The following is a 19,719-nucleotide window of genomic DNA, read 5'->3' on the forward strand; positions in this document are numbered from 1 at the left end:
GTAATGCTTTTACACAATAATTACATTATTTTACATGTGACTTACACTTACACACAGTAACTTCACTTAGATAATTATTTTACTGTGTAGAATCATAATGAAACTAAATACTAGAATACTAGAGCCGATACTATCAATTAACACTACTCACTATAATATTTATAGAACATACAAACTATACAAACAAACGAACATTCAAACGAATAAACTGAAATGAAAATACGTTGAAATAACAAAGTTATCCCAGGACCGCTTAATTAACAAAACAGAGAAGAAAATGTAAATAAAACATTGCTCACCTCAGAAGTCAGTGTCTGTATTAACGCTGTAAAATACTCAGTACTTTAACTTTACAAAACTATGGCAGTATAAAATTGGACAGTCATTGAACTCGTGCAGCTACATCTCGGAAAGCCGGTTTTAAGAAGGGCGGAAGCCTAAACTCAGGTGAATAAATACAGGTAGTGGAGAGGTACCGTAAAAAATGCTTGTTTTTATTGTTTGTTAATACATAATAAAGAATTTTTATATGATACATTGTAAATACTTTTTACATATTAGTAGTATTGTTTATATATAATATAGAAAGAAAACTAAAAAAAAGTGTACTGTAGTTAATCTAAACCTTTTCATCTCAATAGTTCGTTAGCTCAGCAAAATAATCACTAGTAAATTTAAAATATTTTCTTAATGTGAAACTAACCTTTATAATTTTCTAAAACTCTTTTAAAATTTTCTAAGTTCAAGACAAATAAACAACACCGTAAATGTGAACAATAATCACAGTAAATTTAAAATACTTTACAAGACAAACAACACCGTAAATGTGACACTAGGGCGGGGTTTTATAAAGTGAAAATGCATTATTATTTTATTTCTTTGAAAATCTTCTTTTTTACTCCTGGGAATTCAATAAACAAACCAAATACATAATTATGTTGAATAAGGCTGCCTCTTTCAAAATTGTGAATTTCATGGTCCCAGGGTCAGGGGTTCTGGTGTTAGGATGGGGCTGTATTGAGTGAAAATACATTAATTCTTTATAAATCTTCTCCTCTGCTTCTGCTTATTAAAACAGTGAACTATGTAAATAATTATGATGAGAAAGGCTGCCTCTTCAAACACTGTGAATTTTAGGGCCCTTTGGTCAGGCTTTTTGGTGTTAGGGCGGGGCTCTATTATGATTTTATGTAGGAATGCATTCATTCTTTGAAAATCTTTTCCTTTGCTCCTTGGTATTATGCCAATGATCTAAGTACATATTTATGATTAAGAAAGCTGCCTCTTCCAAAATTATGAATTTCATGGCCCCTGTGTCGGGGGTACTTGGAAAGGGGGGGTATATAGGCTGAATTCAAAATAAATCAATGCTTTGAAATCTGCTCTTTGGTATTAATAAACCATTTATGATGAAATGAAATTTATGATAAAATTTCCAGAATTTTGAAATATGTGCCCCAGGGTCAGTGGTTTATTAAGGTGATGTGCACAACGAGGTTATAAAGTGGAAATGCATTTTCTCTTTGTTACTCTGGTCTAACTCATGGTATCAAGTAAAGAAAGCAAGCAAGCTAAGTGTATAATTATCATGAGCAATAGTGCCTCTTTCGAAATTGTGAATTTCATGGCCTTCGGTTTAAAACATGAAGCAATTCAATTATTGGAAAGTTGTTAAATGATACTCAGTTGACCCGCGAGCCTCTTGTTTTCAATGCAATAATGAGGAAAATTGTCCTTGTTGTCCACATTATGAATTGTCTATAGGTGTCTATTATAATTAGCTTATATTTTTTTTCCCAAAACGGAATTGCATATATACATTTTCCTTGTCCTCTCATTTCATCACAGTTAATCTGTTGATGGTAGCTTAATACAGTTGCAATTTACTCTAACGGCGGCATCTACCTAACTAGTAAAAATTCATGCATTAAGAACAGATGATATAAAAAAAGATGGACGTCTGGATAGGTATATATTTTTTGGTCTAATTTCGTTGAAAGTGATGCAAATAATAAATACATGTATCTGGAACATAAAGAAAGATTCAACCTTCTGTCCTAGTTAAAGTCTGCCTCTCTGAAATCATCCAATATTTTCCACTTTAAATCCAATTTTAGTGAAAATTTAAATAAAAAAATTAAAAAACTACGCGGTAAAACCATATCATTTTACTCATTAAAACATGACTTAGGCTGATAATAGTTTGTTTGTATCTTCTGTACTTAAGCATAATTTTTATTGTATAGAATCTTGCGAATATTTACTACCATCATTCATAAGGATATTTACCATTGTTATTAATCTTAAAAAATCATGAAAGTATTGAATATTTTCAATTTTCTGTTTATTCTTTTCAGAAAACATGTCATCAAATAGTATGTGGAGCCGGACTGAAATATGAAAACTCTGAATGTGTTCCAATTCACAAACAAATTAATCAACAAATGTACGAGATTAATCTAATACTGAAAGCACAAAAATTTCCAAACAATATACCGTTGTTGAAGTATCAGGTAGATATTCTAAATTCAATAAGAACAGATCAGGAGATCTGGAAACATTTATGTTTTGCTCAGACTATGACCTCTGACCCAGAGGTTTTACTAAACACGTCTGCCATCTCTTCTCTTATGATCTACATTAAGCTTAGTGTAAGTGAGTTTCATGATTTAAAGGAATTTGTGAAAAAAATGATCGAAAAGTTTAAATTTACGAAACGTTTGCACAATAACTTAGACATTGAAATGATCAGTAAATCCTTTAAATCCACGTATAGTCCCTCTGTTCCTGGGCATTCCGCACACGGAGAGAGCGTCCCGGAGTACTTTCTGGACCCCGTGTCTCAAGGCGTTACATACGGCGTTTTCAAATTAAAAGGTAAAAATAAAACGCTAAAGTGCACAGACAATGTTTCGCCTGTCATTACAACGATTGCCCCAGTCACCATTTGTCCGAGAATAGTTATACATAAAAGTCAAACAAAGGTTGTTGTATCTAATCTCTCTCTTTGCTTTGATGACTTTGGATTTTGTTTGGAATCTCGATATTTTAAGGAATCCCCGAACAGAAGTCAAGTTGAGGTCTGTTTAAGTCAGTACCTTGAGAGAGCAAGTATTTCAGCAGCATCATTGACGGAGGAGAAGATATTATCTGTCGTATGTCTGTCTCTGTCCTCTGTTGGGTGTCTGGGCTCCGTGGTCACCTTTGTCATATTTGATGAAGTCAAACACCTGCATGGATTCAATATGGTAGGCTTGTCGATTACGTTATTCTTGGCTAACACCGTCTATACTTTCTCTAGGGTTTCTTCCCTCTATCCCACACTGTGTGTGACGGTGGGGGCGCTCTCTCACTTCCTGTGGCTGTCTGTCGTCGTGTGGATGACGGTCTCTTCCCTCCCAATCTTCCGTGCGTTGACATACTTGACAGCAAAGAAGACGGAATCTCAGAGGGTTGGACGTCGATTTATGCTCAATATATTTTGCAGTTTTCTAATTCCAATTTTGATGGTTTCTACGAATATACTGATAAGTGTTTTTGTATATCAGGATTCCAGTTACGGTTATTCGATGTTTACTTGCTATATTTCAAGAACAGATATGATAATCTACACCTTCGCCATTCCATTAGCCGTTATGGTAACTCTGAATGTCTTCATGTTTATTCTAACAGTCCGTGAGATCAATCTCAAAAGGGTCAGCCCTGTTGTAAAGCAGGGCACTGACAGACAGATGCTTTTGATTTTCTGCAGATTGTCAACCATAACGGGAGGGGCGTGGGTTTTTGGTTTTCTGCATCAGTTTTTCCAGATTCAGTTGTTCTCCTACTTGCAGATCCTAATCACTGGTTCACAAGGTTTATTTATATTCTTAGCCTTCGGAGTGAGATTGATTTCCAGGAAGTCCATTAAAAGAGATCCCACGACTAATTCAACTTTGACATCGTAGATTTTATTTTTGGGATATGATGCTAATTATTACCTGTATAAGACTGAAATGGGGATTAAACAAGGTTTTCCTCAGCTTCAAGTTTACGTCTGTTCATTACGAAAGCCCATTTGGCTCATTTTCGTAGGTAAAAAATAATTTTTTCGCGTTATAACCGCGTAATTTTCGCGAATGAACACGAAACTTTTGCGACATAAGGTGTACCTTTCGAATTCGCGAATTATCACGAAACTTTCGCGAATAAACGCGAATAAACGCGAAACTTCCGCTCAATTACGTGAAACTTTAGCGAAATATTTCACATATACATGTAGTAATATATTTTTCAGGAACCTTGATCTTCACTTACAAATAAAAATAAACATGAACGTTGACAGGAACTTACATGAATACATTCATAAAATATTATTTCTTCAGAATAAATAAGTCATCAGATTATTTTTATTTCAAAACCCTACCAATTTATAGAATGAATTTTACTTTTTTGTACTTGTTTTTCAGTTATTAAATTCAAGAAATTCTCTAGATTGATTACTTTATTTAAGTAAAATCTCCAATTGTCACTTTCTCAAGCTGTTTTTTTTTATCAGTAACATTCACTACAACTGTACTACTAGTTAATTAAGCAATCAATCATTTTGGACTAAAAATTATACCTTTAGAAACAAAGTTTAAAAGTGTGTGAACAATGTATTTTTTTTATCAGTAACATTCACTACAACTGTACTACTAGTTAATTAAGCAATCAATCATTTTGGACTAAAAATTATACCTTTAGAAACAAAGTTTAAAAGTGTGTGAACAATGTATCATTTCACCAGTTAACGTACCTTATGATTAGGGATGTCAAAATTGTCAATAATTGATATTCGAATATTCGATAAGAGTATTCGAATATATTCGAATATTCGATAAAATAAATACATTTTGCATTATGAAGTATATATTTTATCTCTCCTGTCAGCCAGTATATGTTGTACGTCATTATTTTAGAAAAAAAATTTACGTAGAGTATTGTAAATGCAAACTAATTATATATTTAAAATTTTTACAGAGTATATGAAGAGTATACATCTAAAATGTAATAATGAAAATTCAAAAGCTTCTTTAGTATGTTCCAGATTAACTGATCGACTTACAAAGTCTTCAATACTTACTCCAATTTATACCACTTTAAACAATTATCCACTGAAGAACAATTAAAATCAATTAATTTTTGAAGTAACGATAATTATTTTTAATGATATATACATAAACAAGGGATCCATGTGTTTTCCGTAAAACTGTGTCCTTACAACAATACAAACTGATTGTAGGTTAAAAGTGTGTAATTTATTCTAATAATTACACTCTTCACACTTTTAAAGTAATCCAACAGGACTGTCTTTTAATTTTTTTAAAAAATCAAATCTTATTCATGTCAACTGTACAAACTTCATTCAATTTCAAATAAAACATGTCAGATTTTTCTCTCTATTATGCTTATGATTAAAAACCGAATATTCGAATCACAAATTTGTATTCGAATGTCAACCGAATGAATAGAATATTAACGTGCCTTATGATGCTTTTTAAGTAATAAATATAGATGGATGTTTGTTATGTACAAATTTATGGAGGTAGAGGGGTCTTAATTTTTCTCCAATATTTATATATCCGAGGGGCTATTGATTATAACGCGAAAAAAATATTTTTTTAACCTACAAAAATGAGATCACTGGGCTTTCGTAGTACATAAATTTGACTTTTTGGCAGTTTTTTAAAGATCATTATATACCTATTGTTATCTCCACTTTTTTTCATTTGTTCAGTCACTACAGAAAAGAAAGATGTTACATGGAGATAACTAATAGTATTCAAGCTCAAAAGCCCGTTAAAACAATACAAATCATAGCAAACACGAATCTCTCTTAAAAACATCAAAGGTGGGATCAGGTGGCAAGCGGTCTTTTTTCACCTTGAATAGTCTGTATTTATTTTGAAAAGTGGAACAACCAAAACCTTAGTCACTGATGTGACCTATTTCTATATCTTTTCGTCCGTCGTGCGTTTGTACGTTTTGTATTAAAATTTGGGCTGGACCAAATTCAACAAAATTTGGCATATACAGCATCTATGGGTAAAGGGGAACAAAAAGTATGTAATCCATGGGGCCTTACATGTGGGGCTTAAATAATAAAAATTAATACAATCTTCAAAAATCAGCTTATTTACTTCTGGGTACAAAGCAGTCAAACTGATAGCATGATTATAATAAGGTTAAACCCACTAGCTAAATTGCGAAACTCATGGCCCCCAGGGTCAGGGCTCTGGTGCTAAGGAGGGGTTTCTTGTGTTGACGATACATTGAATTACACATTAATTAATAGGAAAGCCGATAAACTGTGTACATAATTATGATGAGAAACGGTGCCTTTTCCAAAATTGTGAATTCCATGGTCCCTGGTTCAGGGGTTCTGGTGTTAGGGTGTAAAGTAAAAATGTATTCATTATTTGAAAATGTTTTCTTCTGTTCCTGGGTACTATGCCGATGATGCTATTAGTACATAGTGATGATGAACAGGGGTTCCTTCAGAATTGTGAATCAATGCACTTGGGTCAGGGGTACCTTGGTGGGGTGGGATAGGAGATATAAAGATTATATACTGAAAATAAATTATTGATTTAAAATATGTTCCTTGGTATTTATCAAACATTTATGAGCAGCAAGGGTGCCTTTTTCAGAATTGTGAAACAATGTGGGTCAGAGTATCCTGTGAGATGTAGCACTACTAAATTTATAATGGACATATCTTCTTTCTCTTTGCTCTACCTGTGGGTATTACGCATGCTTAATGTATGGTTATGATGAGGAAGTGTGCTTCTTTCAAAATTGAGAATCTTATGGCCTCTGGTTTAAAAGATGAACCATATTCAATTGTTGGAAAGTTGTCACATGATACAGGTGACCAATAATTGTTTTGTGATTTCCTAAAGTTAGAACTGTTATGTACAGCAGTCGTCGATTAGACTACGTCGCCGCCTCACTATGGAACTCTCTTCCTTTGTGTCTTAAACATTTCAGATCTGTCTCGGCTTTTAAAGAAGGTCACCTCTTTGAACAAGCTTACGGGGGAATGTAAATATTGTATTTTAGTGATATGCCTAATGTACAAAGGAACTGATGAACATATTTTAAGGTCATTTAGGATTTTATTTTTTTGCTCTACTGATAAAGTACAGGTTCTTTTATTTAAAAAAAATGTTTCAATACTTTACGTCGCGGGCTCGAATCCCACTGTGGGATCTGGAGACCGGTCCTTCGGTTAAGGTCGTATAATCCGAAGTCCCGTGTCGCGGTAAGTGCTGGTATGATAAAGATTCCTCACTGTTCAATGGCCTTGAGTGCCGAGTATAGGACAAAATGTGTAGCTCTCCACCGGCAAGTGGTGGCGTCTCCATCTGAGTGAAAAATTTTTGAGAGGGACGTTAAACAACATTCAATCAATCAATCAATCAATAGTTGTATTTTTTTAAAAGTGACTTCCACGAAACGTACAGTATATAAGTAATATTTTATGATCTTTTAGTATAAATGAGGTCTTTTAGATATACTTTTTTTTTTACACACAAATATATATATTTTTTTAAAAAGTAGGTTGTTCTCCATTTTGTATGCTTATGTATATTTTAATGTTAAACGCACTAGAGCGTCTTTATTATCATGCGCCTTAGAACTTATTGTATTGTAATTGTATAAGGCCTGTGTGCCTCTTGTTCGATATGTTGTCTATTGTATCGTCTATTAGCCCATATTTTATTATTTAATATGTATACTTTTATTAGGAACTCAATTTTGAGCAAATCGGACAAAAAGTTTGAATCTGTTTCTTTAAATATACATGTATCAACAACGCGTAGGTTAGGTGAGCATTGTGTCCTGGGCTTCTTGCTTTTTCCTTTGAAATGTTGCATGTGATTATATATATAGATTTTTTGCAAGTATTCTGTAAAAAAAGAAAACAAAACAAATATCAAGTTGTTATAACCATAATATTTTAAAATTGTACATTGTATATTAGTTAAAAAATATTAGTAATGCTATATAAGTCCTTCGTTGTAAAATATTGTCGAGTTTAATATAACTATTTTAATGTTTGCTTTATTGCATTTTCTTTATAGTTCCTGCATTTTGCTTGATTCTGTATAAGAAAAAAAACTATTACATGAATGTTCGGGAGACATGAAGATTTCTTCGCCCATGAAAAATCATATTTCCCTCTGGTTTTGCCCTCGGAGAATACCTATGATTTTTCATGAATCTTCATGTCTCCCAAAAATAAATGCAATAAATGTATAATATTCTTGTTGTAGATCGAAAAATTAGAAATTGCACCTTAAAATCAATAGAAGACGAAATTTATTTTCAAATTTGATTGTTCTAGGTATGCATTGCACAAAAAGAACTAAAAAATTACATTCAAAATATAAAATTAAAAAAATCCTCATTATCAAATAAAAATAAATTGTGTGGCTCATGAAAAATGAAAATAGTGAAGTAGTGAATTGTTTTGCAGAATATACAATATTTAAATGTTTTCAAATTGGAAACAATATTTCCCAGGATGAATTTAAGCATTACACAATTATTTGAATTAGCAGGAGACATGTTGTTACTTTTTAGCTCTTCTGAGCCAAAGGCTCAAAGAGCTAATGCTATGGCCATTTGTGCGGTGTGCGTAACTTTTTAGAATATGGGCCATAACTCAAGAATCCCTTGGCCAATCAGTACCAAATTTGTCACAGGGTATCCTTGGCCCAAGGGCTACCCATCGTCTCAAGCCACGGTCCGGAGTCCGCATATAGCTCTCTCCTACCCGTGGCTGCTTGATCACAAAAAGTGTCGTAATCTTGAATATTCACGCCTCTTTATTGTGACGTCATATTTAGTCAATGACAAGTTTTTTTTCCATCGCAATTGAAATCAACAATTGACATCAGCAGTATACAAGAAATATTTCGTACACTGCGATTGGGTATTGAAAGGTCACATGAAAGGTCAATTTCTGACTATGCTTTACTCGCATTGGTCAATACTTTAATGAGCTACGAGAAAATTCTCGTCTCATGCAACCACGGCCAGAATGGGAGAGGATCGTACATTTTGGCCGTGGTTTGCGACGATGAGGGCTACCATTTATAATAAAATATTTACATTTCCAGTGTCTTTGTCCGAGAAAAAATTACCAATTGTAAATGTAATTTATTTCCTCATGAATGTTTTGGCGCGAAAAAAAAACCAAACGTGCAGGGCGGGACAAAATCTTCTTAGAGAGAAGCAGGCACCCGTGGATTGGCAGAATCAAAACATGTAAATATAAGGAATAACAGGATTTGAATTCATGAAGATGATAAAATTGGCTTGTGTGGAATTTGCATAAACGTAAACGGCAAAGGGTTTATGCAAAGGTCACTTCAAAGTTGACCTCAAATTTCAAAAATAAAAACAGTTATTCCTTAAATAAGGGTTGGGACCCTTAAACAAGGGAAGATAATTAGGAAAACAAAACCAAAAGTACTGGTTGCTAAAAAATCTTCTTCTCCATAACCACCAGGCAGATTTTCACCAAACTTACAAACAAGGAATAGGATATGTCGAAGGTTAAAATTTGCACGGGGAATTACCCTGGGGCAAAGGGCGTGGTCTCAAGGTCACTTCAAAGTTGACCTAAATTTACAATTAATAAAAACATGTATATTTTGCTTACTACAAGGACTAGGATCATCAAATCTTGCAAGTTCATGCACCTTAGGACTTCACATCATGTTAACTCAAAAGTAGGTCACTGTGACCTACTTTTTAACTTTATGACGGGGATTTGTTTTCAAAAAAATTTGTAGGCATATTTTGGACACTTTAAGGCCTATGATCATCAAACTTTGTCAGTTGATGCATCTTGGGTCTTCAAGCAATGTCAACTTAAAAGTAGATCACCGTGACCTACTTTTTGAACTTTATGACTTATCCTTTTAAAAAAATTTAATCCCATTATTTCAGACACTGGGAGGTTTAGAATCATCAAATCTTGTACTTTGATGCACCTTGGGACTTTAAAACATATTTATGAAAAAGTAGGTCACTGTGACCTACTTTTTGAATTTTGCCGACATTTGTTTTCAAATTGTTTAAAAAGCATATTTTGATTACCTTCAGACCTATGATCATCAAACTTGGTCAGTAGATGCATCTTGGGTCTTTAAAAAATGTCGACCAAAATGTAGGTCACGATGACCTACTTTCGAAATTTTATGGCTATATTTAAGTATATTAGGTACATTTTGGCTTAGAATCATCAAACTTTGTGAGTTGATGCATCTTGGGTTTTCGGAGAGTGACGACCAAAAAGTAGGTCATGGTGACCTACTTTTGATATTTTGTGACTATAATTAAGTATCTCTGGTACTTATTGACCTAAAATCATCAAACTTTGTCAGTTGATGCATCTTGGGTTTTCGGAGATTGTCAGGCAAAAAGTTGACATTTATGGCTATATTTAAGTATCTCAGGCACTTATTGGCTAAGAATGATCAAACTTTGTCAGTTGAGGCATCTTGGGTTTTCGGAGAATGTAGACCAAAAAGTAGGTCAAGGTGACCTACTTTTGAATATCTCAGGTACGTATTAGCTTAGAATCATCAAACTTTGTCAGTTTAGACACCTTGGGTTTTCGGAGAACGTTGACCAAAAAGTAGGTCACTGTGACCTACTTTGACATTTTATGGCTATATTTAATTATATCTGGTACTTATTGGCTCGGAATCATCAAACTTTGTCAGTTGAGGCATCTTGCGGTTTCATTGAATGTCCAACAAGAAGTAGGTCACGGTGACATACTTTTGAATATCTCAGGTACTTATTGGCTTAGAATCATAAAATTTTGTCAGTTTAGGCATCTTGGGTTTTTGGATAACGTCGACCAAAAAGTAGGTCACCATGACCTACTTTTGACATTTGATGGCTATATTTAATTATCTCTGGTACTAATTGGCTTAGAATCGTCAAACTTTTTCAGATGATGCATTTTGGGTTCTCAGAGAATGTTGACAAAAAGTAGGTCATGATGACCTACTTTTGCTTTTGAATATCTCAGGTACTTATTCAATTAGAATCATCAGTCTTTGTCAGTTAATGTATCTTGAGTCCTCAGAAAATTTCAATCAAAAGGTAGGTCACTGTGACCTACTTATGGTATTTTATTTATAATTAAATTATAGTATCTTCAGTCTTAACTTGCTAAATATTATCAAACTTTGTAAGTTGATGCATTTTGGGTCATGATACTAAAAGAGTTGGAGGCTTCTAATAGAAGTGATAGATTGTACAATTTATCAGAAGAGCGATTCAAGGCCCTTGGGCCTCGTATTTATGATTGATGTCTCAAACTTTGTTACGTGCATATCTATCTTTTGGATCTCTTGTCCTACAAGTATCTGTTGTTTGTTTATTTTCTTATTTATGTTTGATGTTGTTTTCATATCCTTATAGAGTTTTTAAATGGAAATAAAGAATTAACTTGCTTACTCACTTGTATATTTTTTTCGACATTCCAAATTATCCATCTTTATTGGAAGACGATTGTTACTTGTTCTGAATTTTGCAGACTTATTTCTAAAGTTTTCCTGGTAAAACACTTTTAAAGTGTTCCTCACACACTAAGAATATGTATGTAATACTGTATGTAATTATCTTTGAAATGAAACATACAGTTAGAAGCATTGTTGTCCATGAATTTATGATTAAAAGAGGACATGGAAGTATTTGAAAAGAAATCTGCACCAAAAACTTTAAACAGGGACTCTGAAAACGTCATAAATATCGTTTGTAGTTCAGTGTAACCTTAAAAATTTTCACCCCTCGAAAACCATAAGATTGTCAACCGAGGCGCAACATTAAAAATTTTCACCCCAAGAAAACCATTGTCAACCGAGGCGCAGCCGAGGTTGATTTTTGTTTTCTTGGGGTGAAAATTTTCAGTGTTACACTCAACTACATGCAATATTTATTATTTCATATTGAATGTTTTAGACAAATAAATACCGGTTATAACAGTGAACCGTGCGCGCATAAATTCTGCGCAGTCGCCATTTTTTGGAATATCACCCGTCGTCAAGCAATGTTGACCGTTGCTACGCTGGAAGGCGTGGCTTCATTATTAGAGGGTAACAGTGTTTTTAACAAATGTTTTTCGGCCAATCAAATTCAGCTAATATACATGAAAGTATAATATTAGCTGCTAACAACTTTATTGAGGTGACCTACCAAGAGATTAATAGTTACTGCTAGCGTTCGCGAGCAATCTCTCACCAGAAGGCGTATTACGTTTCGCTAAAGTATAAGTGGAACGATAATCATGGGTAGAGATTGGCACTCTAGCGCTAGCAACTACTTTAGTGCATATTTCAGGAGTACGCATGCTAAGCTTCATGGTCGGGCATTCTGGGAAAATTTCAAGGTCTAGCATTCTGTGTATAGATAGATTGTACGTTAACTATTTCATTGTGAATTAAATAACGTTGCCATGGCCTTTTTAGGTCACCTGAGTAAACTTAGGTGATCTATTGCTATCCGTTTCCGTCTGTCTTCGTGCGGTGTGCGTCGTGTGTTAACATTTGAACATTTTCAGCTTTTTCTCTGCAACCGCTCAACCAATTACAACCAAATTTGGCACAAAGCATATACGGGTAAAGGGAAACAAAAAACGTTAATTTCATGGTCCCTGCCCCCTGGGGCCTGAGGGATGGGGCCAAAAGCACTAAAATTAATGCAATCTTTAAAAATCTTCTTTACTCCTGGACATCAAGCAGTCAAACTGTTGACATGATTATAATGAGCATCGAGTCCTCTACCAAACTTGTGAAATTTATGGCCCCAGGGTCAGGGGTTCTAGTGCTAGGGCGGGACTATATAGATTATATAGTGAAAATGCATTATTTCTTTGAAAATCTTCTTCTCTACTCATGGGTATTAAATAAGCTAACTAAGTACATAGTTATGATGAGCAAGAGTGCCTCTCCGAAAATTGTGAATTTTATGGCCCCAGGGTCAGGGGTTCTGGTGTCAGGGCGGGGCTTTATTGATTATATAGTGAAAATGAATTAATTCTTTGAAAACGTTCTCCTCTGCTCCTGGGTATTAAATTAACTAACCAAGCACATAGTTATGATGAGTAAGAGTGCCTCTTACAAAATTATGAATTTTATGGCCCGAAGGTCAGGGGTTCTGGTGTTAGGGTGGGGCTCTATTAATTATATAGTGAAAATCCATTAATTCTTTGATAATCTTCTCTGCTCCTGGGTATTAAATAAACTAACTAAGTACATAGTTATGATGGATAAAAGTGCCTCTTCCATAATTGTGAATTTCATGGCCCCTGTTTCAGGGGTTTTGCCATTTGGTGTAGGGTAGGGTGCTCTTTAGATTATATGGTGAAAATACATTAATTTTTTGAAAATCTTTTAATTTGTTTCTGCGTATTATGCCAATGATCCAAGTATATATATATTTATGATGAAGAAAGGTGCATCTAGCAAAGTGGTTAAATTTTTGCCCCCTGGGTCAGGGGTATGGGGGGGGGGGGTTACATAGTCTGAAAATAAATTAATGCTTTGATATCTGCTCTTTGGTATTAATCAACCATTTATGATGAAATAAAACTCATGATAAAAGTTCCAAAATTTTTGTCCCAGGGTCAGTGGTTCCTTTGCGGTGGGGTGCACAACTGGTTATAAAGTGAAAGTGCATTTTCTCTTTGTTACTCTGACGTACCTCTTGGTTTTAAGTAGCTAGAGTAAGCATGCTAAGTGTATAATTATGATAAGCAATGGTGTCTCTTTCAAAGTTGTGAATTTCATGGCCTCTGGTTTAAAACACGAACAAATTCAATTGTTGGAGAGTTGTTACATGATACTCAGGTGACCTATAAGGCCCGTGGTCCTCTTGTTTAAACAAAACAGACCACCTTAAAACCAAATCAACAAGCTCGTTTGCAAAATTAACAGACTCCGAGGCAAAACCAACGATCACCGATGCAAAATCAACAATTATTCGCTGAATTGACGCTAGATGGCGTGTAAAAAACAGGCATTACCTGAATTAACGTTAGATGGCGCGCAAGTTTTTCTGTCATATTTGTGTACTTTCATAGTCCTGAACGTAAATCCCGCAAAATTGTGTACATGCATCTAATTGGCAGATTTAGGAATATATTATAAAATATATTATCGGTAATGGAATCGTATATCGAAATATATAATAGCTGGGGGATTCCATACTCTGTGCACTCATTTTTTCTCTCGGATTGACCCTGTGCTTACATTTTATGGAATGAAGTGAGTAATTTATTGTATAAGAAAAGAAATTAAGGCAAGATGTACACTGTATGTTACCCAGATCTTTTTTTTTGCTCAAAAATAAGGTGACGGAACGTAGGACAGCGATTAATCCAGGTTTTTTTTAAAGGGGAGGGGGTACTGCTTTTCTAAGAAATTAAGAAAACCATTAGGGGGCCTTGGAGCCCAGAGCATGCAGGAGGCGTGGGGGTGACTGAAATTGAATTTGAGCAATCTTATGGCCATTTAGAGTGCCTAAATTGCATATGAAACCATTATCCGTGTCGGTAAAAATGCACAAGGTAACCACGCATACCTTGACAAGATGCCACCACATATTGTACAGGGGTACAACTTAGTCATATCCTTGTATTCCTACACTGTAAGTTTCTTTACGGTTTCAACGATTTATTTGCTCATAAGCCACTCACCAATTGGATTTGGCGCAAAATAGTTCATGCATGAATTTATCATTTATCAAACATAAGTATTTTCAGAATGTAATTTTGTATTTTTGCATAATGTAATTTATATATATACAGGCGTGGAATTTTTCCAGAAGGGGTGGGGGTCCACCCTAATAAAAAAAAATCCAGGCCAGAAATTGCTTGACATGCAAAAAACAAACAAAGGTAAACGCCTTTTCCAAACCTGAAAAACCGGGCGCGGGGGGGGGGGGGGGCTAGTTTATTTGATACCCTGGAGCAGAGAAAAAGATTTTCAAATAAAAAATGTATTTTCACTACATAATCAATAGGGCCCCGTCCTAGACCCAAGAACACCTGACCCTGGGGCTATGAAATTTACAATTTTGGATGAATCAGCATTATTTGATATAACTATATACTTGGTTAGTTTATTTAATGCCCAGGAGCATAGAAGAAGATTTTGAAAGAAATTATGCATTTACTATATAATCTATATTTTTTTTAGCCTTTCCCTAGCACTAAAACCCCTGACCCCAGGACCATGAATTTCACAATTTTGATAGAGGTCTCATTGCTAATTATAATCATGGCAACAGTTTCACTGCTAGATGTTCAAGAGTAAAGAAAAAGCTTTTTTAAAGATTTTAAATTATTTTTAATTTTAATTCTAGTGTTCTTGTCCCCACCCCTCAGGCCCCTGTAGAGCAGGGACCATGAAATTCACGATTTGTTTCCCTTCACCCAGACATGCTTTATGCCAAAATTGGTTGAAATTGGTTGAGCGGTTGCAGAGAAGAAGTTGAAAATGTTTAAATGTTAATGCACGACGACGGACGAAAACACATAGCAATAGGTCACGTGAGTTTACACAGGTGTATGGCACTCCAAATTCACAAAAATGAGCTAAACATAGTTTCATAGTCGGAAAACTCGGTTTATCGACTGTAAACCATAGTTAACAAACAGTGAACTATAGTTAACAATTCGTTAACTATAGTTTTCATCTGTAAAACTGTAAAACTATATTTAAAGGTTAGTTTACGGATGTTCATCTAAGTTTTTCTGTCTGTAATAAAACGTTGACAATAGATTTTGTTGATAAACATAGAATCACGTCTGTAAACTATAATTTAAAAACGTGAACTATAGTTAAGACTTGTTAATCGTAGTTTCACAAATCTTGAAACTATAATTATCAGACCGTTAACTATAGATAAGAGTTGTAAATCATAGTTTACAAATCGTGAAACTGTTTTTATCAGGTAATATATGTTTTGGAATTGCAAATAATTGTTTTCGGTGTTAAGAAAAGTTTACGGTTCTGAAACATAGATTATCGCTTTAACTATGATTTACACCTTCGGCGTTTATGCAAATTATCACACAAGCCAATCCATTGATCACTTCATGAATTCGAAAAATAAGACAGTTATTCCTTAAAGAAACTATGTTTAGTTCATTTTTGTGAATTTGGCGTACCATACAAGTGACCTAAAAAGTAAAAATAATGATGAAAAAAAAATTATCAAATTCAAGATTTATTAAAAAACAGAGCTTATATAGGAATTCACAAGAAAACAAGATACGAGGGCCGTTCAAAAATTAACTGTGCTATTATACGTCATATAGTTATAAAATTTCACAGAAATATGTTTCTTAAAGATTCCAATAAATTTGGGCAAAATTTCTGTATTTTAAAAAAATTCTACTAAAATTATCAGTATGTTGATATCGTTGATGGAGAGGTACGGCGCACGACAAAAAAATTGAAGCAAAAGCATGCGGATTCAAAAAATTATCTCATTGATTTTCTAAAATTCGCGATATTTTTCAACAATTTTCTCAAATGTACCTTTAAATAGTTCTATTATTATGTATTTAGATTTCGGACGTAATATTTGAAGTACTAACAGAAATATAGTGATTTTTCTCTGATGCGATTCCCGTGAAAAGGACTGTGAAAATGACGTCTCCTGAATTGACGGCGCACCACTTTTTTGTTAAAATATGTGTAATGCTCGAGATATCGGCAACATAGATCCAAAATATGCATAATAAAACATGTAGTAAACTAGGCTACTCGTGACATTCGCCCACAAATAGCAAATTGAAATTTTAGACAGTTAGACCTCTGTAAAAAGGCTATACAGGAGGACGGGAAGAAGATTATAGACGAAAAGTTCGGACTGTAAAGAACGTGATTGAGAGTCACCAATATCACACTATATCTCATAAGTAGTTTTTGGTTTTAAAACAAAAAAAGAAAAAAGAATATTCTTTACATGTTTAATAGATTTTAAGCTTGACAAGAAATGGTGTTTTGATGTTGAGTAGATAAGGTAACTCAAACTATACAGGTACTCAAGGGAAAATATTGAGAAGATGAAAGCTCAATCACATATTTTTTATAATTCTTGTGACGTCGAAGATTTTGCTGCGCCGTGACTTAGTGGTATGTCCTGAAAAATCACTCAAAATTAATACCAATTTACAATATTTTGATATGAAATTTTGAAGACCATATAAGTAAAGATTCTTTTATATTATTTGTGAAATTTTGCCCGATTATGTCGTCAAAAATTTCTTCTGTGCGACAAGTCCGCGTAATTTTTGAACGGCCCTCGTATAATGATTGAATGAACATAGGATAATTACAGCGGCTTGATTTCCTTAAGGTAGGATTCTTCTCATATTTCTAATATTTAAAAATTAATGAAATTTTCAGAGAATCAAGAAGACAATATCAGTAAGTGATAGTATCAGTGAAATTTAATTTGACCGTTTTATATTAGAGGCAAAGTCAGGTCAAGGTCATTATCTTTTTCCTTGACATTAAGAATAAAAAAATACTGTTGCCAATTAATCATGTGATACCTACTTCTATTTCAAAAGTTTAAAGATTGTTCTGTTTGCATAAAAAGATATTACTACATCGGGTCTATAGCATGATATTACCAAATTTACATAAATAATTTAACTTTCTGGATATTGGCTGATCCGAATTTTCTCTGTTTTTCTTAATTTTTTAGGATATATTAGTTATTTTCATATGCTTCCTATATATAACTTTTTCTTATTTTCACATATAATAAAGTAATCTTATAAATGTACAAAATGATACAAAAACAAAATGTTTTGATCGTTTACTACGAGAGAAAAAATACTTTTTTATGTATTTTTGGCTCAAATCTGCACTTTGATAGGAAACGTTTAATAGCTAACAAAGTTCTAGTTTGTTTGGGAAATCATATTTATTTGATATATTTTGAAAGTTTAGTCCCTCATTATTAATTTAACTTACATTTGAAAATTTCTCCAAGTCTTCACTTGTGTAAAAATTATAACTAAATTCATTGTGCTATTATAATTTTGAGAGGCAGAAAAGAAGATATTTTCATACGCCACCATTCCGCCAAAAATATAGTCCCTGCTAGTTTTCAAACGCATTTTACCATTTCTATTTAAAGTTGTACAATTGTGATGAGGAAAGAAAAATATGGTCTTTTAAATTCCTTACACCTCAATATATAAGACATATAAGCAGATATACTTTTAAGTGTCGCTAAATGACCAGTACATAAATGGCAATAACGAAAGTCAGGCTAACCGCCAACCCGCCGGCTGTCACCATGGCCGTCACGGAGAAAAAAGCTGAAAAATAAAGAATCTCTTCTTAAATGTTTTTCGCTACCATAAAGTACAAGTATATGGGTGCATTATGCAATAAAGAGAGATAATTAAGAAGAAGATAACGAACAGCAATCGATGTAAAACAAGATATCCTTTAAGGTATTTCTCATTTAATAAAGTTGTTTCCAAAAATTTATAGGTCGCCATATTATTTAAGATGGGAGATATAAATAAACAAAAGAATATGCCAACATAAAAAAATCGTACATTTTTTGGTAAACAGTATCATAAATATTATGTTAAAAGAGGAACCCTTTTCTGAATATAACAATACCATTGCTGAAGCAGCCTATATGTCATTCTTATAAACGATAACTCATAAATCGGCACTTAGTTGGTCATTTTTCATACATGAGTTACCTGTCCTTAAAACACAGCATTGATGTAGTCAACTACAAATAATGAACTTTTTAATGATTTGATTTCACGTTCTCTGGGATATATCGAATTAACATACTAGTATGCATGTTTTCTTTAATAACAGTTTATTGATAAAACGCTGTCAATGAAATATATGGAAATAACAAACAATGAAAAATTGTAGCAGAGCAACCACGATCTCCGAATAAAATCAGAGGTGGGATCAGATACCATGGCGGAGTGAGCATCCCCTGCCGAACAGTCACACCCGCCGTATGCTTCTTGTAAAGTTCTGGAGAAAAACGGAAAAATCCATGGACAACTCAGTGGGTAAATAATGGCCATCAGTATTTAAAAAAAGTTAGCCAGCATTAATGGTCAATTGAATTTGCTGACAAGGTCATTGTATCGACCGTAGAAATGTCGAAATGATGACTTTAAACGAGACTGCTGGTCTTCTTCCTTCATCAATTTTTTGTCAATAATTTACCTCGTTTTAGAAATTGTTCATTCGTAGAATATATCATTCAATATCGAATCAAATGAAAGATATAAACTCTGTATGCAGGTGACAAAGGTATATTGCTGCATGAGTAAGGGAAGATGACGATTAAAAGTTAAAGTCATAACATTTTTTCCTAAAGCTTGATTGCAAGATAACCATTAACGCTTTTTTTTTCTAGTAAAATATCCCAATATGATACAGATGTGTCAGACTCTGTGGTATCTTTAATTTTAAACTCACTTGGATATATCCTGTCGACTTAAGAATGGAAATTAATTGACAATACGTTGTCGTTTACCTAAATGTTGTGTTGAAGGCCACAAAAAGAGTTTTCTTCTTTTCACGTAAAAGATTTTTAAAAAATTCCTCTTCATATGAATGCAAAAATAGGTTTGCTTATAACAATAATATCAGAATGTCG

General features: G+C 33.7%; 1 protein-coding gene across 1 annotated transcript in view; it reads right to left on the reverse strand.

Moving 5' to 3' along the window:
* Positions 1–16,990: 16,990 nt before the first annotated feature.
* The window catches only part of LOC134259447 (uncharacterized), a 41,025-nt gene continuing 38,296 nt past the window's right edge, over positions 16,991–19,719 (reverse strand). Inside the window, exon 17 of the mRNA XM_062742058.1 lies at positions 16,991–18,394. Within this exon, the coding sequence (XP_062598042.1) occupies positions 18,306–18,394 (89 nt within the window). The 3' untranslated portion in view covers positions 16,991–18,305. The remainder of the gene's footprint in view (positions 18,395–19,719) is intronic.

Source organism: Saccostrea cucullata, unplaced genomic scaffold (assembly GCF_032062105.1).
Source record: "Saccostrea cucullata isolate Sc308-1 unplaced genomic scaffold, CSIRO_AGI_Scuc_v1 ctg775, whole genome shotgun sequence".
Taxonomy (NCBI): Eukaryota; Metazoa; Mollusca; class Bivalvia; order Ostreida; family Ostreidae; genus Saccostrea; species Saccostrea cuccullata.